Source organism: Scophthalmus maximus, chromosome 19 (genome assembly GCF_022379125.1).
Source record: "Scophthalmus maximus strain ysfricsl-2021 chromosome 19, ASM2237912v1, whole genome shotgun sequence".
Lineage (NCBI taxonomy): Eukaryota > Metazoa > Chordata > Actinopteri > Pleuronectiformes > Scophthalmidae > Scophthalmus > Scophthalmus maximus.
The window spans coordinates 16,900,901-16,925,677 of NC_061533.1; the positions used below are offsets into that span (position 1 = coordinate 16,900,901).

General features: G+C 42.3%; 2 protein-coding genes across 2 annotated transcripts; both read left to right on the forward strand.

Annotated features, from left to right (window-relative positions):
- The first annotated feature begins 133 nt into the window (after positions 1 to 133).
- On the forward strand, positions 134 to 1,290 carry LOC118314161 (beta-microseminoprotein). The gene is made up of 4 exons (XM_035640396.1): positions 134 to 288; positions 538 to 619; positions 780 to 885; positions 984 to 1,290. Exons 1-4 carry the CDS (start codon positions 274 to 276, stop codon positions 1,111 to 1,113), a joined length of 333 nt encoding a protein of 110 aa, XP_035496289.1. The 5' UTR covers positions 134 to 273; the 3' UTR covers positions 1,114 to 1,290.
- A 2,782-nt stretch (positions 1,291 to 4,072) lies between these two features.
- On the forward strand, positions 4,073 to 24,380 carry LOC118314503 (anthrax toxin receptor 1-like). The gene is made up of 18 exons (XM_035641000.2): positions 4,073 to 4,589; positions 7,207 to 7,278; positions 7,389 to 7,460; positions 7,999 to 8,080; positions 8,210 to 8,243; positions 8,954 to 9,033; positions 9,694 to 9,762; positions 10,284 to 10,364; positions 11,187 to 11,247; positions 11,730 to 11,828; positions 14,717 to 14,786; positions 14,877 to 14,955; positions 15,221 to 15,316; positions 16,872 to 16,913; positions 17,717 to 17,812; positions 18,028 to 18,195; positions 19,038 to 19,118; positions 22,594 to 24,380. The coding sequence occupies exons 1-18, from the start codon at positions 4,408 to 4,410 to the stop codon at positions 23,026 to 23,028; spliced, it is 1,899 nt and encodes a 632-aa protein (XP_035496893.1). The 5' UTR covers positions 4,073 to 4,407; the 3' UTR covers positions 23,029 to 24,380.
- The last annotated feature ends 397 nt before the right edge of the window (positions 24,381 to 24,777 follow it).

Sequence of the window (24,777 nt, forward strand, 5' to 3'; positions counted from 1 at the left end):
CTTTTATGTATGTATGTCTACCCCCCAAAAAAAACAACTAACCTGAGCGATTTCAAAACTTACCTGGCTGTGCAGGTAACTAATTATTATCTCTTCTGTTTAGACAGATACAGGAGGCGCTGACCTCTTCCAGTAAAATGACTGCTCCTCCCCTCTCTTTATTTAATTCCAAAGGTCCCGACTGAGGCACTGTTTAAAAATGTGAGTCCTTCATTAAAATACACTAAAATTATTTCCAGCCTCTGACCTGAACACTTATAAAATCTGAGAAGAATGACTGCCACAATGGTAAGTTTTAAAAATGTAATTTTGGTGCTAGCTGTTTTGGGAAGTTCTTGCCTGGATACATTGATGTGAATCATGGCGGTATAGAGTTTTTAATATAATGTGATGTTTACCAGTTACCAGTTCGACCCAATTAAACAATCCCCATGCAGCGTTCCCCTCCTTTTTGCCAAATTCATGGGGTTGTAAAGGTTTTAGTATGTTCTGATCAAATGTTAAAATTACAGTATTTGTCTCTATTTTCCTGTGAAGAAATATTTGTCCGTGGCTGTGCTCCTATGTGGCTTACTCTCTTTGTCAGACGCCCAGTGCTTCGCTAAGTCCATGAAACCAGGTAAAATATAAAAATAGACACACACACACACACACACACACACACACACACACACACACACATACAGTCACACATCAGGCTATATTCCTGGGATAAACATGTTTCATGGGATAGACACACACAATGCCACATTATGACTGTGATGAAAAATCATTTATAGGCATGACACACTGTCAGGACGAGGAGGATGGCACATGGCATGAAGTGGGATCTACATGGAGAGATAGTCATTGTAATGAATGTTCTTGTAGTGGATGCTGTTCTGTGTAAGTATCACAACATCACATTGTCTAAAATGGAAAGAAGAAGAATTTTTTCTGTGTCTTTACATGTTTACCGTCAACTGTCTACTGTGTGATTGCAGGTACTCCACCCCCAGGCATTTCCCCAGCGACTGTGTGTCAGTGTTTGACTCAGAGGCATGTGTATACAGAGTGCACAAGAAGGACGACCCAACAGTGCAATGTCCAATCTATGCTGAAGTGGGGAAGTGATGCAGTCACTGGTTTGGGTTGATTCAAGGACCGAAGTATTTTATTTTTGTTGTTGTTGTTGGGGGAGGGACAAACACTGACAGTTTTGTTGGAAGGAAGCCCAGCTGTCCGAAATTGAAAATAAAAATACTTCTACAAATTAAATCTCAAATGAATGAATAAAAAATTATACATGTATTCATGACTTACTCCCCTTTGCTTTGTTTATATGAAAAAGAAGATGATTTGTATAACAGAAAAATACGAACCATGTTAAAGGGCCACTCCACCAATTTTATACATGAGAATAAGTTTTCTGTTATATAGTGTCTTCTATGGCTCTGGAGGGAGGTTTCCAAAGTCTGAAAACAGAAATCCTGACTAGTTATGAGTTATTTCGGCTTGGGTTTGAGATCTACATTTTACAACAAAAAGCATTGTAAACAAAGTGAGGGCAGGGAGAGTCTAACAAAATATATTATATGAGCCTCATGTGAAAAGTATATTCTTCTAATTTAGAGATAAATCATTGCTAGAGAAACTTAACTGTTTTTTACTCTGCACTTTTTAAATATCTTTCATATGATTCCACAAGCTTTGCAGAGGTGGAATTCCAAATTGCGGGAGTACATCTTTAACTCAGTTAGAAAAAAAGAAATATTTAACCTGATTATCATGGAAATCGTTAAATAGTTGCCAATATTTCTCCCTCAGAACCTTAAATGTCAACCGCTTGGTGATCATCTAAGAAGGGATATTTGTTAAAAAGATCTAAAAAAAAAAAAAAAAAATCAACACAATCTTCTTGTTGAGATATTCCACAGGCACTGATGAATTTCAGTTGCTGGTGCCATTAGATAAACATAATTTGATGCATGTATGTCTGTCAGCTTGATGAAAATTAATTTAAATTTATTAAAATACTTATAGCCTCACTGAGATCAAAACAAATGGAAATGCAGCGCCCTCTGGTGGAATGTACAATGAATTTACAACGTAAGCCACTGATTTGATCTAGTGTGACTTATATGCATTGTAGTTATTATTATACTGATGCAAATCGTTTGGCTTGTCTGTTTTACGTTCTGGCGCCACAGTATTAAGTAGACTGATAATGTAAATACAAACTATCAAGACATGTTCATATCAGCATACTAATATACTCACAATGATAATGATGGCTCCACAGTGTTTCGCAGGTGCAATGTTTAACACATTTTGTGTGTTAGCTTGCTAACATTTACTAATAAGCACCAAAGAGACAGAGGGTATTAGGCTAATGTTTTTTTGCAGGTGTTTGAAGAGTTACTAAAGTAATGGACAAAATTAAATTTTGATCGGATCATGCTGCCGGATGAGGAGATTCAAAGTTATTGAAAAAGAAGTCAGGGGATCACCAAAGTCATTAGGATTCATCTTCTGGGGATCATGACTGGCTTTCTATCTTAAAGCTGTCCATAAATTATAGTCTAGACCAAGGTGGTTGACTGATCAACAGACAAACCAACACTGAAAACATTAGATCTTCTGCCCAGTGTCTCCACAAACGATTCTACCACCATCTGACTGCGTGCAGCTGTGTTAACGTCATAACAACGGGTCCAAATTTGTTTTTTGTTCTGACGCAGTTGAAACAATTCACATATAATATGCTAAACATGAAGTAATATAGTCATATAGGATGTGCACAGAACGGGGGGGAACTCTGCTACTTGCCAATATCAACTATTTTGACCTATAAGAAACAATTAAAACACGAGGGAACAAAATCAGCATATCCCATAAACACAATAACTGTACATGTCCAGTAAGTCCATGTTTGACGTTCGTGATATTTCATGCTGACATCACAAGCTCCACATCATGGCAAAGCCAAGACTCAGAAATTCCGACAATGTGTTTCTTATCACTCTGCGGCCAACCATCATCGAACAAGCAGCCGAAGGACAGCGTGAGAAAACAGAGACATTCATCAATTATGTCTTACCTTTAATGTTTTGTCACGATCACTTGTGTTTTGATCCATGAATCCACTTCCGCTAGCTAGCACGAAGGCTACTCGTGGTTTTGAGCTGTTAAACGGCCCGTTCCCCCGCTGTCAGCTTCCAGGCTGGTGTTTCTCGACCTGTCAAATTCCTCACAATGTAATGTGTTCGCTCCCTCAACGTTAGCGAATGGTGTTGTTGACAAGGATTCGGAGGCTGCCCATCGATTCTCCTGCCCCCGACGGTTGGATAGACGTGTCAATCATTCAGATTGACCAATGGGCTGCTGAGCTGTAGCCCTGCCCATGTAACTTTGTGTTGCTGCCAGCTCTGATGTCATCACGCCGCACTACAAAGATCGTTTTCAGAGACAGATTAGCACCTTAGCACCCGTCTTTGTTAAGATAGTTGTATTAGATGTAATTCACACTTACAGAGACATATGAGTGAAATTAAAGGAGTTTTGCCCTGAGAAACCTCACATGGAACAGCTGTGCCAATTTGGAGAGTCCGTTTTTTTTCAGGTGAACATAAAAACTTGATGTTCTCAATGAGGATATAAATCACATGGGACCAAACTTTGAAGGCGCTTAAGAGACGTAGTTATTCTGCTTTCTGTGTTTCCAATATTCAGTTCCCTGTTTCTCCTCATTAAAATGCAATCAAAGACACCACAACAAGCCAAAAGCCTGAATATCAAAAACTAGAGAAGAGCAGCATTTTGATACAGTTTCTCAAAACAACCCCGAAGCTTCGCTGAAGTTAGTATCTACTCCAGTTGTAATGTTTCCCAGTTATTCGGGGTCATTGAGTTTGTGCTTCTCATGATACACTTGTACAAAAGCAGTCACCAGCCATGCATTACCACTAGGTGGCAAGACGAGGCAGCAGATTCTGGTCTTTCCACTGTATTGTCTTCATCATCACCTCTTTCACTCTGGTGAGAGAGAGTGGGGGGAGTGAGAAGAAGAAAGAGAGAGACTTGTGCAAAGACATTTAGAGTCAGACATGCAGGGTCTGCGGATCTCCGGTGCATAGTTTTATAACTAACACACAGCAGGACGAGTGGAGAGTTGTGGAGCTTTGCTCATCTTTGTGCATGCTGTGCTGGACCCAGTGATGGGACGGCCCCAACAACAACAACAGTGAGAATCACAACACTGATGCTGTCTCTCTCCCCTCCACGTCAAACCTTGAGTTCCTGGTACCATTGGATTATTGCTTTTCTCCCCCCCCCCTTCTTTCAAGCCTGTGAAAGAAGTACCTGCAAGGAGGATTACCAACTTCTTTTTTAAAAATCTAAGGTGGCTTTACTCATCACCTCAGCTGTATGAGATTTTATTCTGCTGGAATAATGCCTTCGTGCTGGATTAGAAACTCCTGGGTTCCAGTGGTGTTTGGTGCTGCGCTGGTTGTTCTTGCTGCCGGAAATGCTGGACCGAACCAGGACAGAAGGCAGGCTGGGTCGTCCTCTTGCTTTGGAAGTTTTGATCTCTACTTTGTTTTGGACAAGTGAGTTACCTGACACACATGACCTGACACTGTTAGACGGGATGGATGATGGGGGGGTGGGTTTTGTTGACGAGTTGAAGCCATTCAAGCTAAAAATCTGTGAAAATCACAAAAAACAATATATTATTTTTGAATTTGGGATTGTGTCATCCTCCATTGTATTTATCTCCAGTGACTGAGCCTGACTTGAATATTTCACCCACCTGCTTCTGCCGATGGCCTTAAAAAAAGGTATCATGATGTTATACTATAATAACTGTTGTTGTTATGAAAACATATTAATGCATAAAGTAAAAATGCCTCACTTTATGTTGGTCTTGTGCTTCTCTCAGTGAAGGCCATTGTCATGTTTCCACAATGTCATCCCCATTTGTGTTATAATTACACCACCTGGATGGTTCAACACTTTGATAAGCCCAGATCAAGATTCCAGTGTGGTATATGTCCACAGATAGTTATGATTGGTGACGTGTTAGGTGTTTCCCCAATTCATCAGTCGGCTGCAAGCTGCACAGGCTGTTGCTGACTGTTGCGTTTGGTGTTCATCCTCTTTGAATAACAAAAACCATGTGGGTGGTTTTTAATCGGACTCACTTGCCAGTGAGTGCATACATTCTCTGAATCATTATTTCCTTGTCTCCTTTAAGTTCTACACCGTCTGTGTATCTCAAGTAGGACACAGGATGTTTGGCCTGCCCGTTTATTCATCTGGATACACTGGTGTTGATTCGGAGACTGTTTCCATGTTTATCTAACCTGTTTTTTGGTGATTTCTGTTTCCTTTAAGCCATGCAACATGGGCACCTGAGCAAAGGGAATTTACCTGAACAATTCAATATCATTTTTGAAGAGATTGGACGATTTTGTTTCTTTTTGGAGCATACATACAGTGCTTATGTAAATCAAACTTCTATTTCCATGCTCCATGCTAGACAGGAAGCGAGCAATCTCATCAGCAAAGTCAGCTGAGTGAAAACAGTTTAACAGTTCCCAAAATGGCAAGTGTCACACATGAGCATGAGTTTCCTGACTGGGCCTTGCAGGGAAAGCTCTTCTTACTGCAGGCGAATGTGCACACCGCTGCTCTGGCACTGACAATGAACTTACCCAGACTGTTGCCTTTGGATCATAGAAAAGAATACTTACCTTATGAAATCTTTTTTTTTGCAAACCTGGTTTCAAACATCTTGATTTCATTACAGCTTTTTCTTTGCCACGAGCCAAAATGTTTGCCAACTAGGTCAACAGAAAAAGTGACCGTCCAATTCCCAGTTTTTCTGATCTAGAAGATGGAGTTGGTGTATTGCCGTTTGCCATCTCACTCTCTCTGTGGCTCCACTGTTTAGAGTCTCCCTCCAGTGCTGCTGATGGATTTTCCAGTAGTCCTATAGTGAGCGTCAGTGCCAACTCCAGGCACACTGCTGTTCTTCTAAGGGGGGGGGGGGGGGGCAATCATGTGTACTGTAACAGAGAGTGATTGTTCGCTTGAACCTTGTTTTTTTTAGCGGCACAGATTTATATTGCATGTGTGACCTGACAGTATGACAGCTTTACTGCGGGCCGGAACTTAGCGCACCTTTTGACCGTGATGTCCTCTACCTGCCGTCACTGTGCCCTTGCAGTGTCTGCCCGACCTCTCTTCTCCATGTCTGTGCCGCCCGTACTCCACTAGCTGCAGATGTGTCAGTGTTTCAGCCCTGTTGGCTGGGCCGTTTGTGCTGGGACTCGTGTCATGGTAACAATGGAAAAAAACGGGGGGGTTTTTTGAGCAATGTTTCAGGGGGTGTGGAGTTTTAAAAGACACAATCTAAATGAAAGACATTGTGATAACCATCAATACTGACACACACAACAGCATATTACTAAATAATTAGATTAGGTGAAGGATAACCACACTGAGGAGCTACTCCTCCTTTATCTTTACTTCCTCACAACAACAGTACAGGATATAGATGACTTTGTGGCCGTTGTCCAAAGTCCAATAAAATCATCACAGGAAAATGTGAGTCGCCACAGAAAGTCCGTTCAGAATTAACTAGCTCAGAGGAAATAAAGTGCAGATGCACATCTAAACTGACAGAGCTGGTTACATGAGAGCTTAATCAGGGTACATTCATTTAACTCCAATAATAATTACTATATTTCATAATGATACAACTGCAGGTGCATTATAAAAATGTTCACAGTAATCCGAGGAGAATGACATCACTATTACTTCTCAGAGTGAACCAGGTGTGCTGCCGTTCCCTTCAGAGGGCACTTTAGTTCACGGGCGCATTACTGAATGGGCCCAGGGGCCCAATGGTCAGGTGGCCACGGCTGCTGCTACTGATGCAAGATGAGATGCAAACCAACTGCAAAGAATAAAATGACAACAATGTTTTATTAAAATGCAAGGGCTTGAAATGGATATCAAATGGCTATAAAGAGACAAAACTACAGGAATGAGTGTCTTGCTACAATGTAAGAGGGGTGAGGGGCCTCTGAAATGTCTGTGGTCATGTTGTCTCAAAATCAGTGGATGGTCTATTATTAATATATAGATGCACAGAAGTGGTTGAAACAGTGGTTTTCATTAATGTGGCGTTTCTCTTCTCTCTCTCTCTCTCTCTCTCAGATCTGGGAGTGTGCAGAATCACTGGACCGAAATCTACCACTTTGTTGAACATCTAGCTCATAAATTCATAAGGTAAAAAGAAAAAAAATCATAGTTTAGTCATCAGGCAACTGTGGGAAAACATGCCACAGGAACGTATTACTGATCTAACAGTGATTTCTGTCTCTCTCTCCTTCCCCAAGTCCACAATTGCGGATGTCCTTCATTGTGTTTTCCACTGAGGGGAGGATATTAATGAGCCTGACAGAAGACAGGTGGGTGCAGATCCCCTCAAAATTCATTTCAATCCTTTTCTTTTCTGCTGTCCATCTTAAGGGAGTGAGTGTAATACCAGATTTGGACAAAGGTCGCACACAGTTATGAGTTCGCTGCGTTTTTATCATCAAGAGATTCCAGACAGACTGTAGTGTCGTTGGTCTGCACGACTACTTCATCATGTGGTCTTGACACATTGTGGGCAGCTTATATCTCTATCTTTCCTCAGCAGTGTCTCAGCAGCCACAGAATCTTCCCCTGCTCCCCTCATATCTTATTCTACAAAGGGCTCTTCCTGTCTATCTGCGTGACAGTTTCTCAAGCCAATACACACAAATACCATTTCACTTTATTCATCTGTTACACATTGATGGTATTTCCTGCAAGTGCTGCCCTTATGGAAACCGTTATGCGGTTACCACGCATTGTAGCGTCTGGTTTTGGTCTCAAGTATGTTCACGAATGAATCCGACCAAATAAACAATTCGATGTTACTATCTAAATGTGCATTAACTTGTCTTCTGTTTGTCGGCGCAGGGAGCGCATTCGCAAAGGTCTGGAGGAGCTCCAGGGGGTCCGTCCAGGGGGAGACACCTTCATGCATGAGGGAATCCTGAGGGTGAGCGGCGGCTGCAGGGTCCAACTCCAAGCTGGCACCTGCTTTATTCTGAATAACTGCGTGAATAATTGCGTTTCATGCTACCAGATACATAGTCCACGGTTTCAATCCAGTAATTCTTTTTCACAGGCCAGTGAGCAGATATACTATGGAAACACTGAAGGTAACGTTTTTTCTCTCGACTGAACCAAATATTTATAGTTGTTTTTTAAGGACAATTATGTTTACCCCTTCCGGCCTTGAATAATCGGGCAAAGTAGTACATTCTTTGTTTCAGTTACACACTGCAATATATCCACTATAGGTACACCTGTAGTTTAATCCAATACAGCAACTTCCATCTTTTAAAAGCAAATAATATAACATTTTAGGTGACCTTTTCAGATATGTATACATTCAGTTATCTGTTTATTATTTAGGTCATCGTTTTTAAGTATGTGGTTGGATTACATTAAGAATTGCATTTATTCTAATTTTTTTTATTTACAGAATATTAGAAACATCTCTGGATGTAATGCAGTCCAGTACAATGCCATCATGCCTAATTATGAACTCATTGCTAATTTTGAATGAACAGCTCTATGACAGTGTCAACAAAAACGGAACATTATGGGGTCATTAAAGTCGACTTTATGGCCAGTTAGTAATTGATTGCATCTTATTGAACAGGTGAACCTGATACAGTTGACAGTGTATGCAGTGAAGTGGAGCTATGAGTTGACGATGATGATCAGGATATCTATTATTATAAATTGTACCCTGAGCTGTCAGAGAAGTAATTCAGGCAGCCTTTTACAATGCCGCATGGCTATTTGCGCAGCATAAGAAGAAAGCTTACGTGGCCAGCGGTGACCAAATTCTTTCTGTCTGCAGGTTATCGCACCGCCAGTGTTATCATAGCTCTGACAGATGGAGAGCTGCATGAGGATCTTTTCTACTACGCTGAGAGAGAGGTGAGGGAGCCGAGAACAGTTTGAATGGGTCGTACAAATTATACCCAGGTGAAATGTGGGACTGTGCCTGTGATGGACCACATCAAACGCCTCCACCCACCACAGCACTACTTTGATCGTCCTCCTTCAGTCTGGAAAACGTGGTTAAAGCATCCGTCAGATTTATCCCAGCACAGTCGTCCTCCGCACATCTGCACTGAGTTCTAATGATTTATTTCCTCCTCAGACCGTCATAACACTACAGGTGAAGGCTTTTTGAAAACCTGAGATGAGCATTGAGAGTTCACAGACACACGTTGGTGGCAGGGATGATGTGCGGCTGATGCTGAGTGCAGCTTGCAATGCTGCCTCTTGGCTGTGGGCCGTCTCACGCTGTCATTCAGTGTCAACAACCAAATCCACACAAATCAAGTAATTGGCCTGTGTGTCATGTTTTTGGCATCCAGGCATCTGTGTGACACTTCTATTTCGTCTGAATAATATTATTCAGCCGGAACATGGTGTTGCTCAACTTCTTGTAAAATCTTCCTAGGGGTCAGACAAACACAAGCCCATTTTCACCACGTTTTGGATTGTGTTGTGAAATGCAGAGGCGTAATTGAATTCCAGGTGTTGAGCTCCTTCCTGTTTTCACTGTGAATCTGCGTGCATACCTGATAGGCCAACCGTTCCCGAAGCCTGGGCGCCTCAGTTTACTGCGTGGGGGTGAAGGACTTCAATGAGACACAGGTGTGTGTGTGCATGTGTGTGTGTTTTTCAAAGTTTTTGTTACCATAATATCTAATGATATCTAGGCTTAAGGACGCAAAATGGATAATATGATTATCAATTTGCAGCTTTGTAATTCAAAACTGTATTTTGAAAACACATAAACCAATGTTTTAAGTAGCTATTAATTGCTTTAGATCACACACATTACATTATATACAAACTATTTATAGAAGAACAGGAAAGAAATATTACTCCAAATGTCTGTGATCAATTTATTAAGTATTTGTTGGTCTGATCATTACAAAGTGAATGTAGAAGCCTATTTTGCATTAAAGGGTATTAGTTTGTCTTCTTATAAAAGGAAATTGGTTAATTTTGTCAATTGTGTCCATTAAATGTTTAATCAAGTGTCCTGCAACTAATATTGTGTCTGATCAGACAATTTCAGAGAAGTCACAGTTGCAACAGGCAACTAGAAAATGACTGAAAAGAATTCTTGGATGAATAAGTGTAAATCTAACAACATGCTTCCTCTGTAGCTGGCAAAGATTGCAGATAGTAAAGATCACGTCTTCCCTGTAAATGATGGATTCGAGGCTTTGCAAGGGGTCATCGACTCGGTAAGCCTTTTAACGTCTGCCCACAAACATGTTGAGACAGCACCAACTACAACCAGGACTGACAGACAGACTATGCTTAAACTGACTTTATGTACTCCCTTTAAAACTCTCTGCACACTAATTGAGTATAGCACACAGAAAACAAGACTAACTAGCTTCCATCCATGACAGAATTCCAGGAAAACCTGCCGTGACTGTGACTTTCCTGCTTTGGATCAACACGATTCACATCGGGGCCAAATATGATCATAATGTTTGCTGTATCTCTTAAGACCAAGGGCATTTGTGTAACTTACATTTTGTAATAGCATGCTTACGTTTTGTATACAACAACAACAACTGTTTGTCGTGAAGGAGCAGTTGTATATGGGACACAAGCTTTGTTGAGAAGGGTTAAAGGTCAGGCAGCGGAGTGTCACCTGGAGCAGATTAACAACAAACTAAGAGCCGTAACTTCTCACTCATGCGAGCGTGGCGGTGGGTGACCAATCAATCTTTTTAGGGATATGGTCGGCATGTGAGTACAGATGCATCTACAGAGCATAACTGAGAACAAATGCAAGCCAATAGTGTGAAATGGTCTGTGAGTGTGCACATAAAAGTCACAGCAGTGGCTATATTCAGTGTAGAGGAGGGTCCATTAACACAACCTAGAGGAGACATAAACTCTACCATATGGCAATGAAGATTTATACGCAGGGACGCACAAGCAGCGTAAACAAGTCTCCCTGTGTCTTTGAGGACGCCACAAAGCGAGAGGCTTGCTGGCGAAAAGAGTTGCTCTGATGAGCTCGGTAATTTCTTTCTCTTCGTCTCCTGCAGATTCTTAAGAAGTCCTGTATTGAGATCCTGGCAGCGGAGCCCTCTAGTATCTGTGCAGGAGGTAAGCACAAACAAGCCGTCCTGTCTGGTCCGATGTGACACGTACCACACTCCGAAACGATTTCACCCAGACTGCATGTGAATCTCAGCTACAGCGCCTCGACACAAATCATATTTCCCAGTGCTACTCCGTCATCATACACTGTTTTGAAGGAGACACATTTTTCCTCATCGTAATGAAGCGTCAATGTGCCATGTGCTGGGTTTGTGGTCAGTTCCACAGGAGCACTACATCGCATGTCAACTATTCAAAGTATTTCTGCCAACAAAAGACCGTTCAAGTCAGTAACCGCGGTGACAAGGAAATTATGGTAGTTGAGGGTTTCGTATTGGATAATGAGGGGTTTGGGCATTACTTTGGAACAAACGCACCAACAACCAGCCTAATTCTCGTGTGCGTACAGTATGTGCGAGGGCCCGATCATCGCTGCTTGCCGCTTTAATTCTGAAGTTGTTTTCAGTTGTTCTCTTCTCCTCGCCCAGAGTCCTTCCAGGTGGTGGTGAGAGGAAATGGATTCCTCCATGCCCGAAATGTTGATAAAGTCCTGTGCAGCTTCCGGATCAACGACACCCTCACTAAAAGTGAGTGAAAACGCGACTGAATATAATCCAGCGCAAAGCTGTTCACCAAGTTCATTTTTACAATAAAACAGCTGGTATAAACTGTTCAGTGAGCAGGCAATTGTAAAAATCCAATCAAATTACACGTAATTGAGGAATTGAGCTTCCCAAACGTCTCCACCATGTCAGCCACACAGCTGGAATCCTCTTTGAACAAACAAGCACCTATGCTGGCGTTACTGGTATAATGCCTCGTTTATTTTTGCTTTGAACAACACACTGTGCAATTTCACAAGCTGGAAAACAGCCAGAAACTGAGCCACACACGAGGCAGACGGAAGGAAAAGGCCTCAAGGATACAAGCAGTTTCCACCACGATCCTTTCTAGTGGCTCACTGTAATAGTTGTTACAGTAAAGCCACTTCCTCCAGTGCACACCACAGGAGCTGCAGGTTTAATTACAAAGCAAGAGTCGAGGCACTGACACACTGTCTGCTCTTCTGGTGATGACGCGATGTACTGAGGCTTTTTATTTTAACCTCATGTGAGTTCGTTCTCATGTCTCAATGAATCTAAATGGAAATCAATCACCTGACTGGCATTAATGTTTTATCTGTTTATCACTAATGTCAACTCTCTTTTGAGTTGTTTATCCTAAAGTGGTTTTCATGTTTTCTAACCGGATTCATACTTCATATACTATATACAATATAGTGTGTGTGTGCATGGTACCACACATTCAGTATTAGTTGCCCAGAGAAATTCATTCCTTCACTTTAATGATGGCGACTTTTGTGATGCCATCAACATTCAACACGGGCACCGGCTTGCTATTTAAATCAAATTGTTCTAAGAAAGTAGAAAAATAAATTAAAAAATAGTTCTCTCAGAATTAATCAAAAATGATCAAATCCCTCTGGATTATCATCGCACAACTTCCTGCAGACAGACAGTGAGCATGGAAACAATTCCAGTGAAATCCTCTCCTCATGTCAATCCCATTATGATGTACTCCTCTTCCAGGTTCATTCACTTCTCTAAATTGTTTACACACAATTGTCTTGGACTTGTTTACTTTACATCAGGGGTAAACTTTGAATGGAAATAATTAGGCCACGGGTAGCTCCCCTGGACATAAATATTTGATAGTCTACCAGAAAAACTAATCATCCGTTCACCCCTGCAGCTCCACGTGTGTATAATACATCGACGTGCCCTCGTTGACTTGCGTGTCCGGGCCTAAGCATACTTTGCAAATATGGTCAAATGGTAAAAAGAAAGCAAGCAGCAATATGTAACCAAAAATGTGCTGAGCAGATGACTTGATGTTTGAATTTGTGTCGCCAGGAAAAAAATAAAATAAAATACAGTTAGACGTGCTGGGATTTGGCAGGCCGGTGTCCAGAGCTGTCCATTGTGTTGGTGACAGATGTTGCAGTGGACAACAGAGTACTATGTACACAATGAGAGACGGGACACAAAGGAATAGACGTTCTGTTGAATGTACCTTTTCACCCCCCCAAAGGTTAGATGAGAAGCACCATCCCTCTCTCATGCTTGTGTGACAAATAGTCCCAGCTGGTTAGCTTAGATTAGCACAGAGACTATAAGCAGGGGGAGACCAAGTGGCAACCCATCACGACTATAGATCTACTAATAATACCGATGGTGACGCAAACCCATTGTTTTGATAACTGCTGTTCTGAAGCCTCGAGTTTAGCATTTTGACCAGCGCCATCTTGGTTTTTTGGAATGAGACATAGGAGGAGGGGGTGAGCTTGCCCACGGCGCGCCCACCTACACCTGCAACCATGCACGGACTGTATTTACTGTAGCTGTCAATCAAGCTGTATCCACACTCCGATGCATAGCACACTTTATCGTCTATTTTACTCTAAAGGAGACCATCATTTACAACATCATGCTGAATTGTTGAAGACTTGAAACTTCAGATTGAGCCATAAACTCATCTGGAAAATGTTTACTGACATTAAAAAATCAAGCGAGAAGTAATTACAAAATATAAACACATAACAGATCTTTATAAGTTGAAGTCAAAATAACTCTTTTCCCAGAAACTACTGAAAACACTTGAGGAATAAACAGTCGAATGAGTCATTGTGAAAAGTCGAGGTATAGGTCAAAAAAATTTTTTTTTCTAGTCAGGGATTTTAAACAGTGGACATCTGCAGAATGCAGAGAATCAGGTCCCATCTGCACTTTGCTAGACTTTTCTATAGTTTGTCTTTTTGATCTCACTTTAACGGTGTAAGGCCATTCTGAGTGCGAAAAGGTGAACTCTGAGTTGCACCATATTTGTATTTGCACACCCCCACCACCACCCCAGCACCTCTCACCGGCCCACCGTACTGCATGGCGTTTCTTGGAAAGAGCAGTCCTGGCCTATGTGGCTGCGGCTGCGGCTGTGGCTGCGGCTGCGGCTGCGCGTATTGATTCCCTCACTCCTGGGGTATGCTCTCCCCTTGCCAGGATAAACAGACAGGCTTGGGTGACGATGCTTGTTGGAGCCACTTTCTTACAAAACAGCTGGACAAGGAGAGGACCTAGATTTTGCATGAAAAACAAAGGCCGTGCATGGTGAGACAGTTTGTAGCGGCGTTTCTGATGGGAGTGCAGATGTCTTCACGATTTGTTATTTGAGTGAACGGTGTTGCATGAACTTATTTGAACATGCACAGGGATTCCCTTCTCTTAAAGCCCAACACTTGCCCAAGTCGTGCAGAAAAATTATGATATAATCTGTAAGGTGACTGCGGTCATGATTTGTGGGTAAAACTTGAGAGCGTTGTATGTCAGTGACTGCTACTGACAAGAAAAAGAAGGAAAAAAAGATGTGAATACTTGGCTGATTCTTTTTTTTTCTGCCCCATTTCCCTCGTCTGCTCCAGTGGTGAAGCCTTTGGTTGTGGAAGATACATATCTGCTCTGCCCTGCACCAGTGCTTCAAGATGAGGGGATGTAAGTCCTAGAATTTATTCAAATGACTGTGAGGTTTCATAAGAAAACCACATAAATGACGGCTGAGGTGTTTTCCTTTTTCTCTTCCAGGGCAGCAAATCTTTATGTCAGTATGAACGAAGGTCTCAGCTTCATCTCCAGTTCGGTTACCATTACCACCGTGGGATGTGTGAGTACAGTGTGATGTACCAGCATTTAGCTTTGAACCTTGAATCTTTTGAGGTCAAGGTGCACTGCAATAGAAGGAAAACAGACGAGCACTCACGACAGAGAGCATAAGCAGTCATCATCTTTGTGGCAAGTTATTTCACAGGAGATCAAACCAAAAGAGCCTCTCTCCTACATGAAGCATAAAGTCCTAAGAAGTGGTTTACATGGATTTAGTGCCCTACTTATTCAGATTGTCTGTTTTGATGTGTCCGTCTCTGTTACAGTCTGATGGGACCATCCTGGCCATAGCTCTGCTCATCCTGATGCTGCTACTGGTCTTGGCTCTTCTCTGGTGGTTCTGGCCTCTTTGCTGCACTGTGGTGAGTTTTCTACAACACGAATGCAATAATAACACGCGCACATGCTTCTTTGCAGACAGCTACTGGCTTCTTCCAGGTTTCGATGGTGTGAAACACTTTTGGGAGGCAGCGATGTTGCCTGTGGACAATACAACAGACAGAGATGTATTTTCTAGGTCTGTCTTGTCTGGCTATCTCCCCCTAAGGCATCTTATTAACCTTAACAACTCTCCCATGGTGAGAAGGTTAGATGTGAGTCAACAAGGGCACCTGGCAGCTTTGGATCCCTGCAGCTGAATTTAGTCCAAAACCAGAGGAGGTCAAGGGCACTGGGTGTTGAAGTGATTATTCTGCTGTTGAAACAATCTGCGTTTCCAAAGGTCACAGCAGGTGACCTCTGAGTCTCACCTCTCACCAATCCCCCAGTATAAGCACTGGAGCAAATTCTTCCACGAATAATGGCTCTGAATGATTCTATATTTCCAAGTAGTGATGTGGAAAGAAAAACACACATAGGCTGAATGTTTTGGGTTTATATCGTTGTTACTATGGCGGTTTTAGAAGAACGTTAGCTCACCAGAAATAAAAAGTTTCATGAAATATATTTTAATGAAGGTCATCTGCTCTGCATACAGTAAAAAAAGGAAATGCATTTAAAATAATATGGTCATGTGGTCTAACTGCCAACATCACAGTATTTCCGCAAACTCTCTTGTTACTAGCTGTTCAAAATCTGTATTCCTTCGTTCAAATTAAAAGTGGGGTGTCTCTTCAAAACCCAGTCCAATGTTTCCAGAGCTGGAAACAGCAAAGCTGAGAATTGCCAGATAAAGATGTCAGCTTTTACAACATGGCTGACCCTCCCTTTACTTTTTCTGTTCTTGTCCATTTGGTTGCAAAGGCAAGTCTGTTTAGGAAAAGCACTGCGACGTTACCACGGGGAATCATTTTGTGTTCCAGCATTTGGAGGAGCATTGAGGAAAATCACAAATAAGAATCAGGATGACTTAATTTGCCAAGAGCATTTAAACTGTCGGGTGAAAAAACACATTGACAGCTCATGTGGTGACATATGTATAAGGGCAATAAACGGATGGTGAAAGACAGACTAGACTTTGACATGCTTAAAAATACATTCTGTCCGTGCACAATCTGTCAATGTTGCAGCTGTACATCATACTCTAAAAAGAATGAAACGAGATGGATAAAGAGTAAAAAAATCTGACAAAATCAACATGTATAAATATGTTTTATGGATATTATTACAGTACCATACAGAAAATAATAGCAGTATTTACATGCCTGTGACTCCTCCTCTATTCTCCTAATCAAAAACCTCAGGCCAAAAAAATCTGGAAAGCAGATTTCTAGGTCAGCGCATTGCTCTTGTTGGAAAAAAACAACCCAATACCTCAGCCATGTGTTGTTGTGTAACCATCTTGTTGCACACAGAGAACACATAGCTTTAACATGCAGAGGATACACCAGTTTGTGACTTTTGTCATCTTCTCATGTATAACGACACCTTCCTTCTGTCTGCTCTCATGCATGTTTGTGTGTGCTCTCCCCCCCACAGATGATCCACGAAACCCCACCGCCAGTTGAGGAGGAGAGTTCAGTAAGAGAGCTGCTGCAACGTCTCCACTTGATCTGTTTTTTATGACTGAAAAAAAAAGAAGAGCTCATCATTCAAAAATCAGACAGCTGCAAGTGTTTAGTTTTTGTAATTGCTGAGTTTGCCCCGACTATTCAAATCTCAGTAACCACGCAGCGTCATTCAGTCACTCCCTTGCATGAAACACAGATTTAACTCATTTAGCGATTTGTCCTTCGTGATGTGAGTGAACGCCCTCTTAGAATAACAATGAAATCTTTGCTTTTACTGTTCTTCTTTCTTTTTCTTTTTAACCTCTGTCCTGTTTGAAGGGGACTGTTTTGTAATCAAGATTTTTATTCATGTTTTTCTTATCGCTTCCCCTGGAGCTGTTCAGACCTTCATGGAATAATGTGCAGTGTGTATTTCACTAATGACATTATTTCACCTGATTTTGATAAACAAATTTATTGACTGCCCAAACAAACAATGCAAAAACTGTGGGAGATTTCAGGCTGCATGTGTTTGCACCGCTCAAACTGAGAGTTAGGTTGAACTGACTCCAGTGGCAACCGTGACCTCAAAGACAACTTTCAGACTTCATTATGGTTTCCTCTGTATGATATCCTGGCAGATTATGAATCCTAGAGGGTCTAATTAAGATACACATATTTGGTCTGTGGGTCTTGTAATTTCCTCTAGCGAGTGCGGAGGGCACACACAGAGGTATTTTACTTCAAATGAACTTCCTGGCGACCAATGAGAATTATTTTATACTCTGTATAAATCACAATATTTCTTGCCCCCCCCCCCCCCCCCCCCCATAGGATGATGAGGACTTTGAATCCCCCAAAAAGAAATGGCCGACTGTAGACGCTTCCTACTATGGAGGAAGAGGAGTCGGGGGAATCAAAAGGATGGAGGTGAGATCTGTTGTGTAAATTAGCAAGGGCGATCCTAAAAAGTAACCTGCTAGGATGTAACAGGTCTACCATTGGGGTTGCTCTAATAATGGGCCACACTTCAAAAAACTCTACAGCTCTCACTTTAACTGCACTTATGCTGAATCATCTCGCCAGATTCACCTATTGTGTGTGTGGTACTGTCATAAATCCCCCTCGGCCCCCTCTATTATCAGGTACGCTGGGGTGAGAAAGGCTCCACAGAAGAAGGAGCAAAGCTGGAAAAGGCCAAAAATGCCAAAGTGAAGATGCCTGAGCAGGAGTATGATCTGCCTCCCACGCGGGTCCTCAACAATGGCATGCAGAAACCCCCGGGGCCACGCAAGTGGTACTCACCAATCAAGGTACCACGGCGAGTAGCCAGGAGGAAACTGTCTGGGGAGTGTGTTTGGTCTGCAGATGCTCTTTGAAGTCTCTTTGCTGAGACTGGCAAACATATAGGAATTATGAGTTTTATTTGTTCATTATGAATGGTAGAGGATTTGTGAGACATCTGTTCAAGAAGTCTGTGAATAAAGCTCAGCTTACATTTAATTTATAAAATCATTCAACACTGTTTAATAGCTCTGCTGATAGAAATGTTGTTTTTTTTTCCCAGCTGTTAGCATGCGTAGGCCCACTGTATGGGCCTACACATACATCTGTTACAAATGACTCCATGTTAGTCTGGCTGAGGACATACAAGTAATGGCGTTAGGAAAATGTTGGAGTGAAAGTAGCCTGAGATGTGTAAAAGGTAATAGCGCTTAGGTGACTACTGGCCCACAGTCCCTCCCTCCAGGGCGGGTGTGGGGTTAAAGAAGTCTTTCCTCAAGCCTTCCCAGTCAGCAGGGGATGGCTAATAGAAACCAGACTGCCGTTGGACTGACCTCCAGGGAGCAGGCCTGCAAAGCCAGCAGTTTTGTTTAGTGAGGAAAAACAGCTGCATTTTCTGCCCTTATCCTCAAAGTATTTGCTGTGTTCGAAACTACGAAGACACAGTTCAGAAAGGGCCGAATTGATTTGAGTGCGACAGTTTAAAAACGACTGTAGGAATGGGATAATAGTGCTCGTTTGAATACAGCTGGAGTTGGGTGCACCGTATAAAAGTGTGTTTTTGGAATGACTTGAAGAGAAAACAAGAGGGCTTTTAAAAATATGTCAATAGAGTGGAGCAAGTGTTTTGATTTGTTGTCCGTTCCCATAGAGCACGCTGGATGCACTGTGGGTACTTTTGAGGAGAGGCTACGACCGTGTGTCTGTAATGAGGCCGCATCCAGGTGACAAGGTAGGAAAAACACAAGCGTGCATCATGTTTCATCTGACATAAGGCCTTGGTTGTGCATTAGCATTTTGTCAAATCAGAGGATTCATTTTGTACTGGACAATGCTGAGAAAGTTGACCAGCTGTGAGCAATGAAGTGCGCACAGAGAGACTCATGGGAAAACTTGTGGTGGGCTGGGATTCAAATTGCAGTGTCTGGCCACAGCACTCAGCAACGTAAAGACGTCTGGTGAAGTCATTACAAAAAGGCAAATGTAATTTCTTCAAAGACCAGCTTGTGGGGTGGGGTGGGGGTTGGGGCAAGTGGTATGTAATGCTGTGTGTTGCAACAAGCTGGCGGAATGAATCCGGACTGGAGGTTATGGACAATTTTGAGGTTTTTACCATCAAAATGTACAAACAATTCTAACACAACTGAACCTTGACACGTCTGATAATCTGCTGATTCTGAATTTCCCAGCAGTTCCACAGCAATAAATTCAATTCAACATTTAGTTTTTCCTCTTTCTTAGTATCTATCAACGTCCCAGAAGATAACCAAATTTTTTTGTGCTCACAATTCAAGAATATATAATCATTCTGTGCCTCCATATTGATCCATGTATTACAAGACAACACCTTTTATCATTGCAGCGACACTTGAGATCACTTGAAAAATACATTGCCCTACCCCCTTTTTGGCCCCAAATACATCCCATAGTTTTGCAAAATAGCATCGAGTTAGATACTACGATAAGATTCTGTTTTTAATCACATGTAGGGGCTGACAAAATGAGTGCCTATCTACAGACTTTCCCACTTGAGACTTATGAAGGCCTCCTGAAAGGCCGTCACAGCTTACAACCACAAAGTCTTCCACAGAAAACAACTAGGCCCTGTGTCGAAATAATGAGACGTTGTATAATAATAATAATAACACACTGAGACTCTCTGTCGGACCATTGCTTAACTGGAGCGAGAGAGAACAAAGCTCTCCACGGAGACCAAGCGATCCTTCAAACACAGTTCAATGGCTGTAAAAATAACGCTGACCTTTTCCACAATGCGCAGAGTTTGAGACCTGGGAGAAAGTGAGAGAAGGAAGGAACAAATGTCGTGCTTCAATGCGAGGAAGCCTCTCCAACAAGAAATTCTGGAGCCAGTGGGCAGAGGAGACAAAAGACTCTGACGAGCAGAGGTAGAGAGAGGGGTTTCCAAAAGAAAACAGATTTGGGAGGTGAAGGAGTGCGGGGGAGATCGCAGGAAGAGACAGATGAATAGAAATGACTTGATTGTCTATGACGAGGTTGTCAGATGGAGAAAGAGGAGACCATGGGAAGATGCAAACAAGACTTTGTGAAGGTGAAGGAGAGCCCTTTGCAGGGCAAAGACAAATGAACAACAAATGACTTGACTTGCTATGAGGTGAAAAGAAAACCTCTCCACGGACTGAATGCCCGTCTGAGGTTCACCATTTTTTCATCTCTTTTTATATCACTAACTAACTCGCTTGAGTTGTTTTCGTCAATAACGCTGTTCCGCCGTCTGCCATGTCCATCCCTGGGGATAGATACCAGGGGAACGCCACTCTCTTTTTTTTTCTCTTCAATGTTGTGGCCACCCAATGGTTGTCATTTTTCCGCGAAAAACGGCGTCCATGGTGGCCAAGAGGATTATAACAAGGTGGAGGCAAAGCTTACAGGGGACCCATGTAAGCGCAGATTGTATCGTTTTAAATTTTGAAATTGCTCTTCTGAACAAGGCAAGGCCAGTTCATCTTGCCTCCAGGATGCATCAACAGTCTTAACACAATGCTAAAGCATGAGAAACTACACCTGCAGCCTAGACTAGTTCAAGTTACTTCACTGGGTCAAACAATGTCACCAGCACTAGAATTAATTAAGTCCAGAGAGTTACATTTCTTGCCTGTACAGTGAGTATAACTAATGCTCCACTCTGTAATTAGAGGTGTAAGAGTGAGTCCTCCTCACAATGAAGCTTTTCATTAGTGCACAGAAAAAAAACGTTTATGTAAAGTATCCTTGATGATTTGTAGTAAACAAGCTTGTTCTGGTTGCAATTAAGAGTCTCTGTCAAAGTCTTGCTTTTATAGCTCCCCCATAACATATCGCAGTGGTGGGAGGGAAGAGGCCAGTTCATCCTAGTGCCTGAATGAGAGAAACTCAAGTCAGGTTCCTGTAACGTCTCATATATTTCTGAGCCAATAAAGACCGGTGTGTTTTTAATAATTTGTAAAGGGATCAAACATGGGGCACAGCAGGAGGTTAAAAACACGTCGCAAAAATATTCAATTTTAAAAAATGTAATTATAACTAAAATACAGTGCAGGAGTCTAAGAGACCGTTCCTAAGGGAATAAAAAATAAAGGTTCAATTTCTTTTTCCATCCTTTCCAAAAATTTAACACGCATCATTTTGCCTGGAGGTCATTTTGCCCTTGCTTTCACTCCTTATCACTTCTCTGCAACTCCCTGATCCCCTGAGTGAAGCTGTCCAGGGGTGAGGCTTGTTTCTGGAATATGATAGTCTCTCTTGCATGACCTCACTTTGGTTCGGAGAGTGATGGCAGGTTAACTTGTTCAGCTGAGCAGAGAGCATGTACACACACAAGCGCCCATAAAGCTTTGATAGCAAATCACAGCATATGTAGGTTTGGTGTTTGTTGACAATAAAGTGCGATCAAGTAGCTGTGTGCTGACAATCGGCAAGGTTTCAGTAAGTACGTCTGCTCCAGTCGTCTGTCCATTTGATTTGTAACAGAAGAAAGCAAGGGATGTTTTTATATCTTCGACGAAAGTCAGCTATCAGAGCAAAACAAGTAGAAATGCGATTTTGGAAAGCAAAGTTCCTAAAGCAAGCAGTCTATTTTATAAGTTACAAAGTGTCCTTATATTATGAAAAACAAACAACACTTTAAATATTATATATATTACATAAAGATATTATAATGAAAACAACATTTCAGATTTATACTTTAAAACAGTTTAGCTTTCATATCAGTTTTGATCTGGATTTCAGTTACACAAACATGGTTCTCCATCACTCAGATATGGAGCCACAAAACTGACAAAATCTAATAAAAGTTTATCCCAAAATTCAACTGAATGCACAAATAAATAATTTATATTGAGCTTGAAAAGAAATTTAAGGCTTCATACTTTCTTTAACTTCCTGCACTTGCCAGTGATGGTGCAAAGTTACGTTGGTCCACAAGTGTCCAAAGTCTACATTTTTGTGCTCACTATACAGTGAATCTCTTACGTGTCTTTCAGGGAGTAGCAAATGTGTGAGTGGTTTTCATTCTGAGTCTTTGCGGTTAAACAACTTAACATCACACTCCTCTTGGTCCACTCCACTGCAACACTTATGTTACACACACACGCATATAAACACTGGACCAACATGTTCGGCCCATACACTTGACAGTATGTTGTTAATTATCGCTAAATGCTCCTCTAAAATCTGTTTTTGAATTTCAGGGCAGATGCATGAACGTCACCCGTATCAAGGCCCCCCCTACTCGCTACCCACACTACAACCACCACTCATCTCCCATCTACACGCCGCCTGGCAAGAGTCCACCAGCGCCGCAGGGCACCCTCCCTCCAACACCCGGCTGCCCTCCATCATCTCCATCCATCTCCTCATCCTGCTCCTCTACCCTTCCATCCCTGCCTCCAACACCTCCTCCTACCTCTACCACTCCCTCGCCTCCCATTACTCCTCCCCCCTACACGCCACCTCCCGACCGGGCTCTCCCCCCGACCACCCTGCACATTCCTGCCCCACCAGCGGTGTCACCGACCCCTCTACCCTCTGCCTCCCCAACTGGCTCCCTGCCTCCTCCTCCACAGGGACCTCCTCCCGGACGAGCCCCTCCCCCTGTGCGCCCACCGCCTCGGCCTGGCCTGTAAAGCTCCCGGCGCGAGACGGGCGAGATTCCAACTAGTTTGAAAAAGGTAGTCCCACCAGCAATCAGCACATGACCATCCTTGATTACCTGGAGGCGAGGACATGTGAACGCTTGTGCCACACTCAGCGGTCTGTGGCCTTTCTGCCTTGTGAAGAGGAGCAGTGAGGACTTTTTTTGAGCTATTTGTCTACACTGACTTTTGTACACATCTAGCCCAAAAGTTAAATTGCTCTAATGCTTGAATTTCACAGACGTTCCCTATAAATGAGGTCATGCAGGCCGGCACACAAACATTCGTCTCCACGGACCTCTGGGCTGCTTCAGGCGCCGTCGTCCCCTTCATGAGCACACAAGATTGGACGGATCCAAACCAGCTTGTACTAACGCCTCAACAAGGAGCACAGTCGTTTTCAAAATGATCACGAGGCTAAATTATGTGCCTATTCAACGTCCCTATCTTTTGGGATAAGAGACGAGAGGAGCCTGAAAATCCCTGTTTTTTTGTATTCTTGAATGTTGAGCAATTGCATGCCAAGATTTCTGCCTTGTTTTGTACAACATACACATTTTTTTTTCTTTCTACTGTTTTCATTAAATTGACCGCATTTTCTAAGTTAAAATTTTTGAGGTTAGAAAAACAATTATTGCCATTAAACACATAGCAGCATATTGAAACCGCAATGCAATGAATCTTGCAATTTTCAACTTCCATGCCGTACAGTAAACATTAAAAGAATTGGGATGTAGATAATAAACTTGGACTATTACAGTGACCAAGATGACTGCGATCACGGCTATAGTTAGTAGCATATATTGTCTATTAAGATGTGGACAAAAATATGTCAGAATCAGGGAAAAGCTTTGCACATTGTCTTGCTGATCCAGCCATTGCCTCTTGCAAAAGCTGTTTTTTATGTAAATAATCATTTTGCTATAACCATGTGTGTTCAGATCTATGTGTGTGTGTATGTCAGTATGTGTGTCAGAAAGAAAGAGAGACTAGTTTATTTTATGTATTAATGACAGCCAGTAGAGTAGAGAGAGTCACTTGCCAGTTTCATCAACTTTAACAAAATAATATTTTTTTTTGCACAAGGAACTGTGACATCCTCAAAGCATGGATCACGATGAAAAGCTTTCTGTCTCATGGGTCATATGAAGTTCAGAGTAAATGGGAGGTTGATATGAAGCTGTTCTTTGATGGTGATCGGAGGAGTCAGAGCAGAATGCAAAGCAGATCACCAGGACATCTTACAATACCAAAGAGAGCACGATATTTTCCATCAATACAGTGCGTGGACACCCATGTCTGTTCCATTAAAAATGAAAGCAAAGTGTATAAATCTGGTCTCTGTTTTTCTTTATTCTCCCACATGCCACTGGTTCTACAGTATGTTAAGATACCAAGATGTTCTGTAATAAATATTGAATGTTCAATGTTGTATTTTATCCTCAGTGCAACAGCAAGTTAGACAACTGGTGTTGCCACTGGGGTTACTGGGTTCGCAGAGGAGAGCGGCTGCATGCAAAAAGCCCAGAGTACCTCGCTCACTCCCTGTGATGGAGAGGAACAGAGACAAGAAAATGCAGGGCCCGGCTAACCGATTCCAGATGCTCGTACAGTATGTTGCATTATGTCACATCCACGAAGGGAGCGAGCCACCTTGGAAAATATTAGACACCATCTGATCCTCAGGAAATGTGGACAGGCTGAAGCAGGAAGGGCGTCCTGGTGCTAATCATTCGTGAC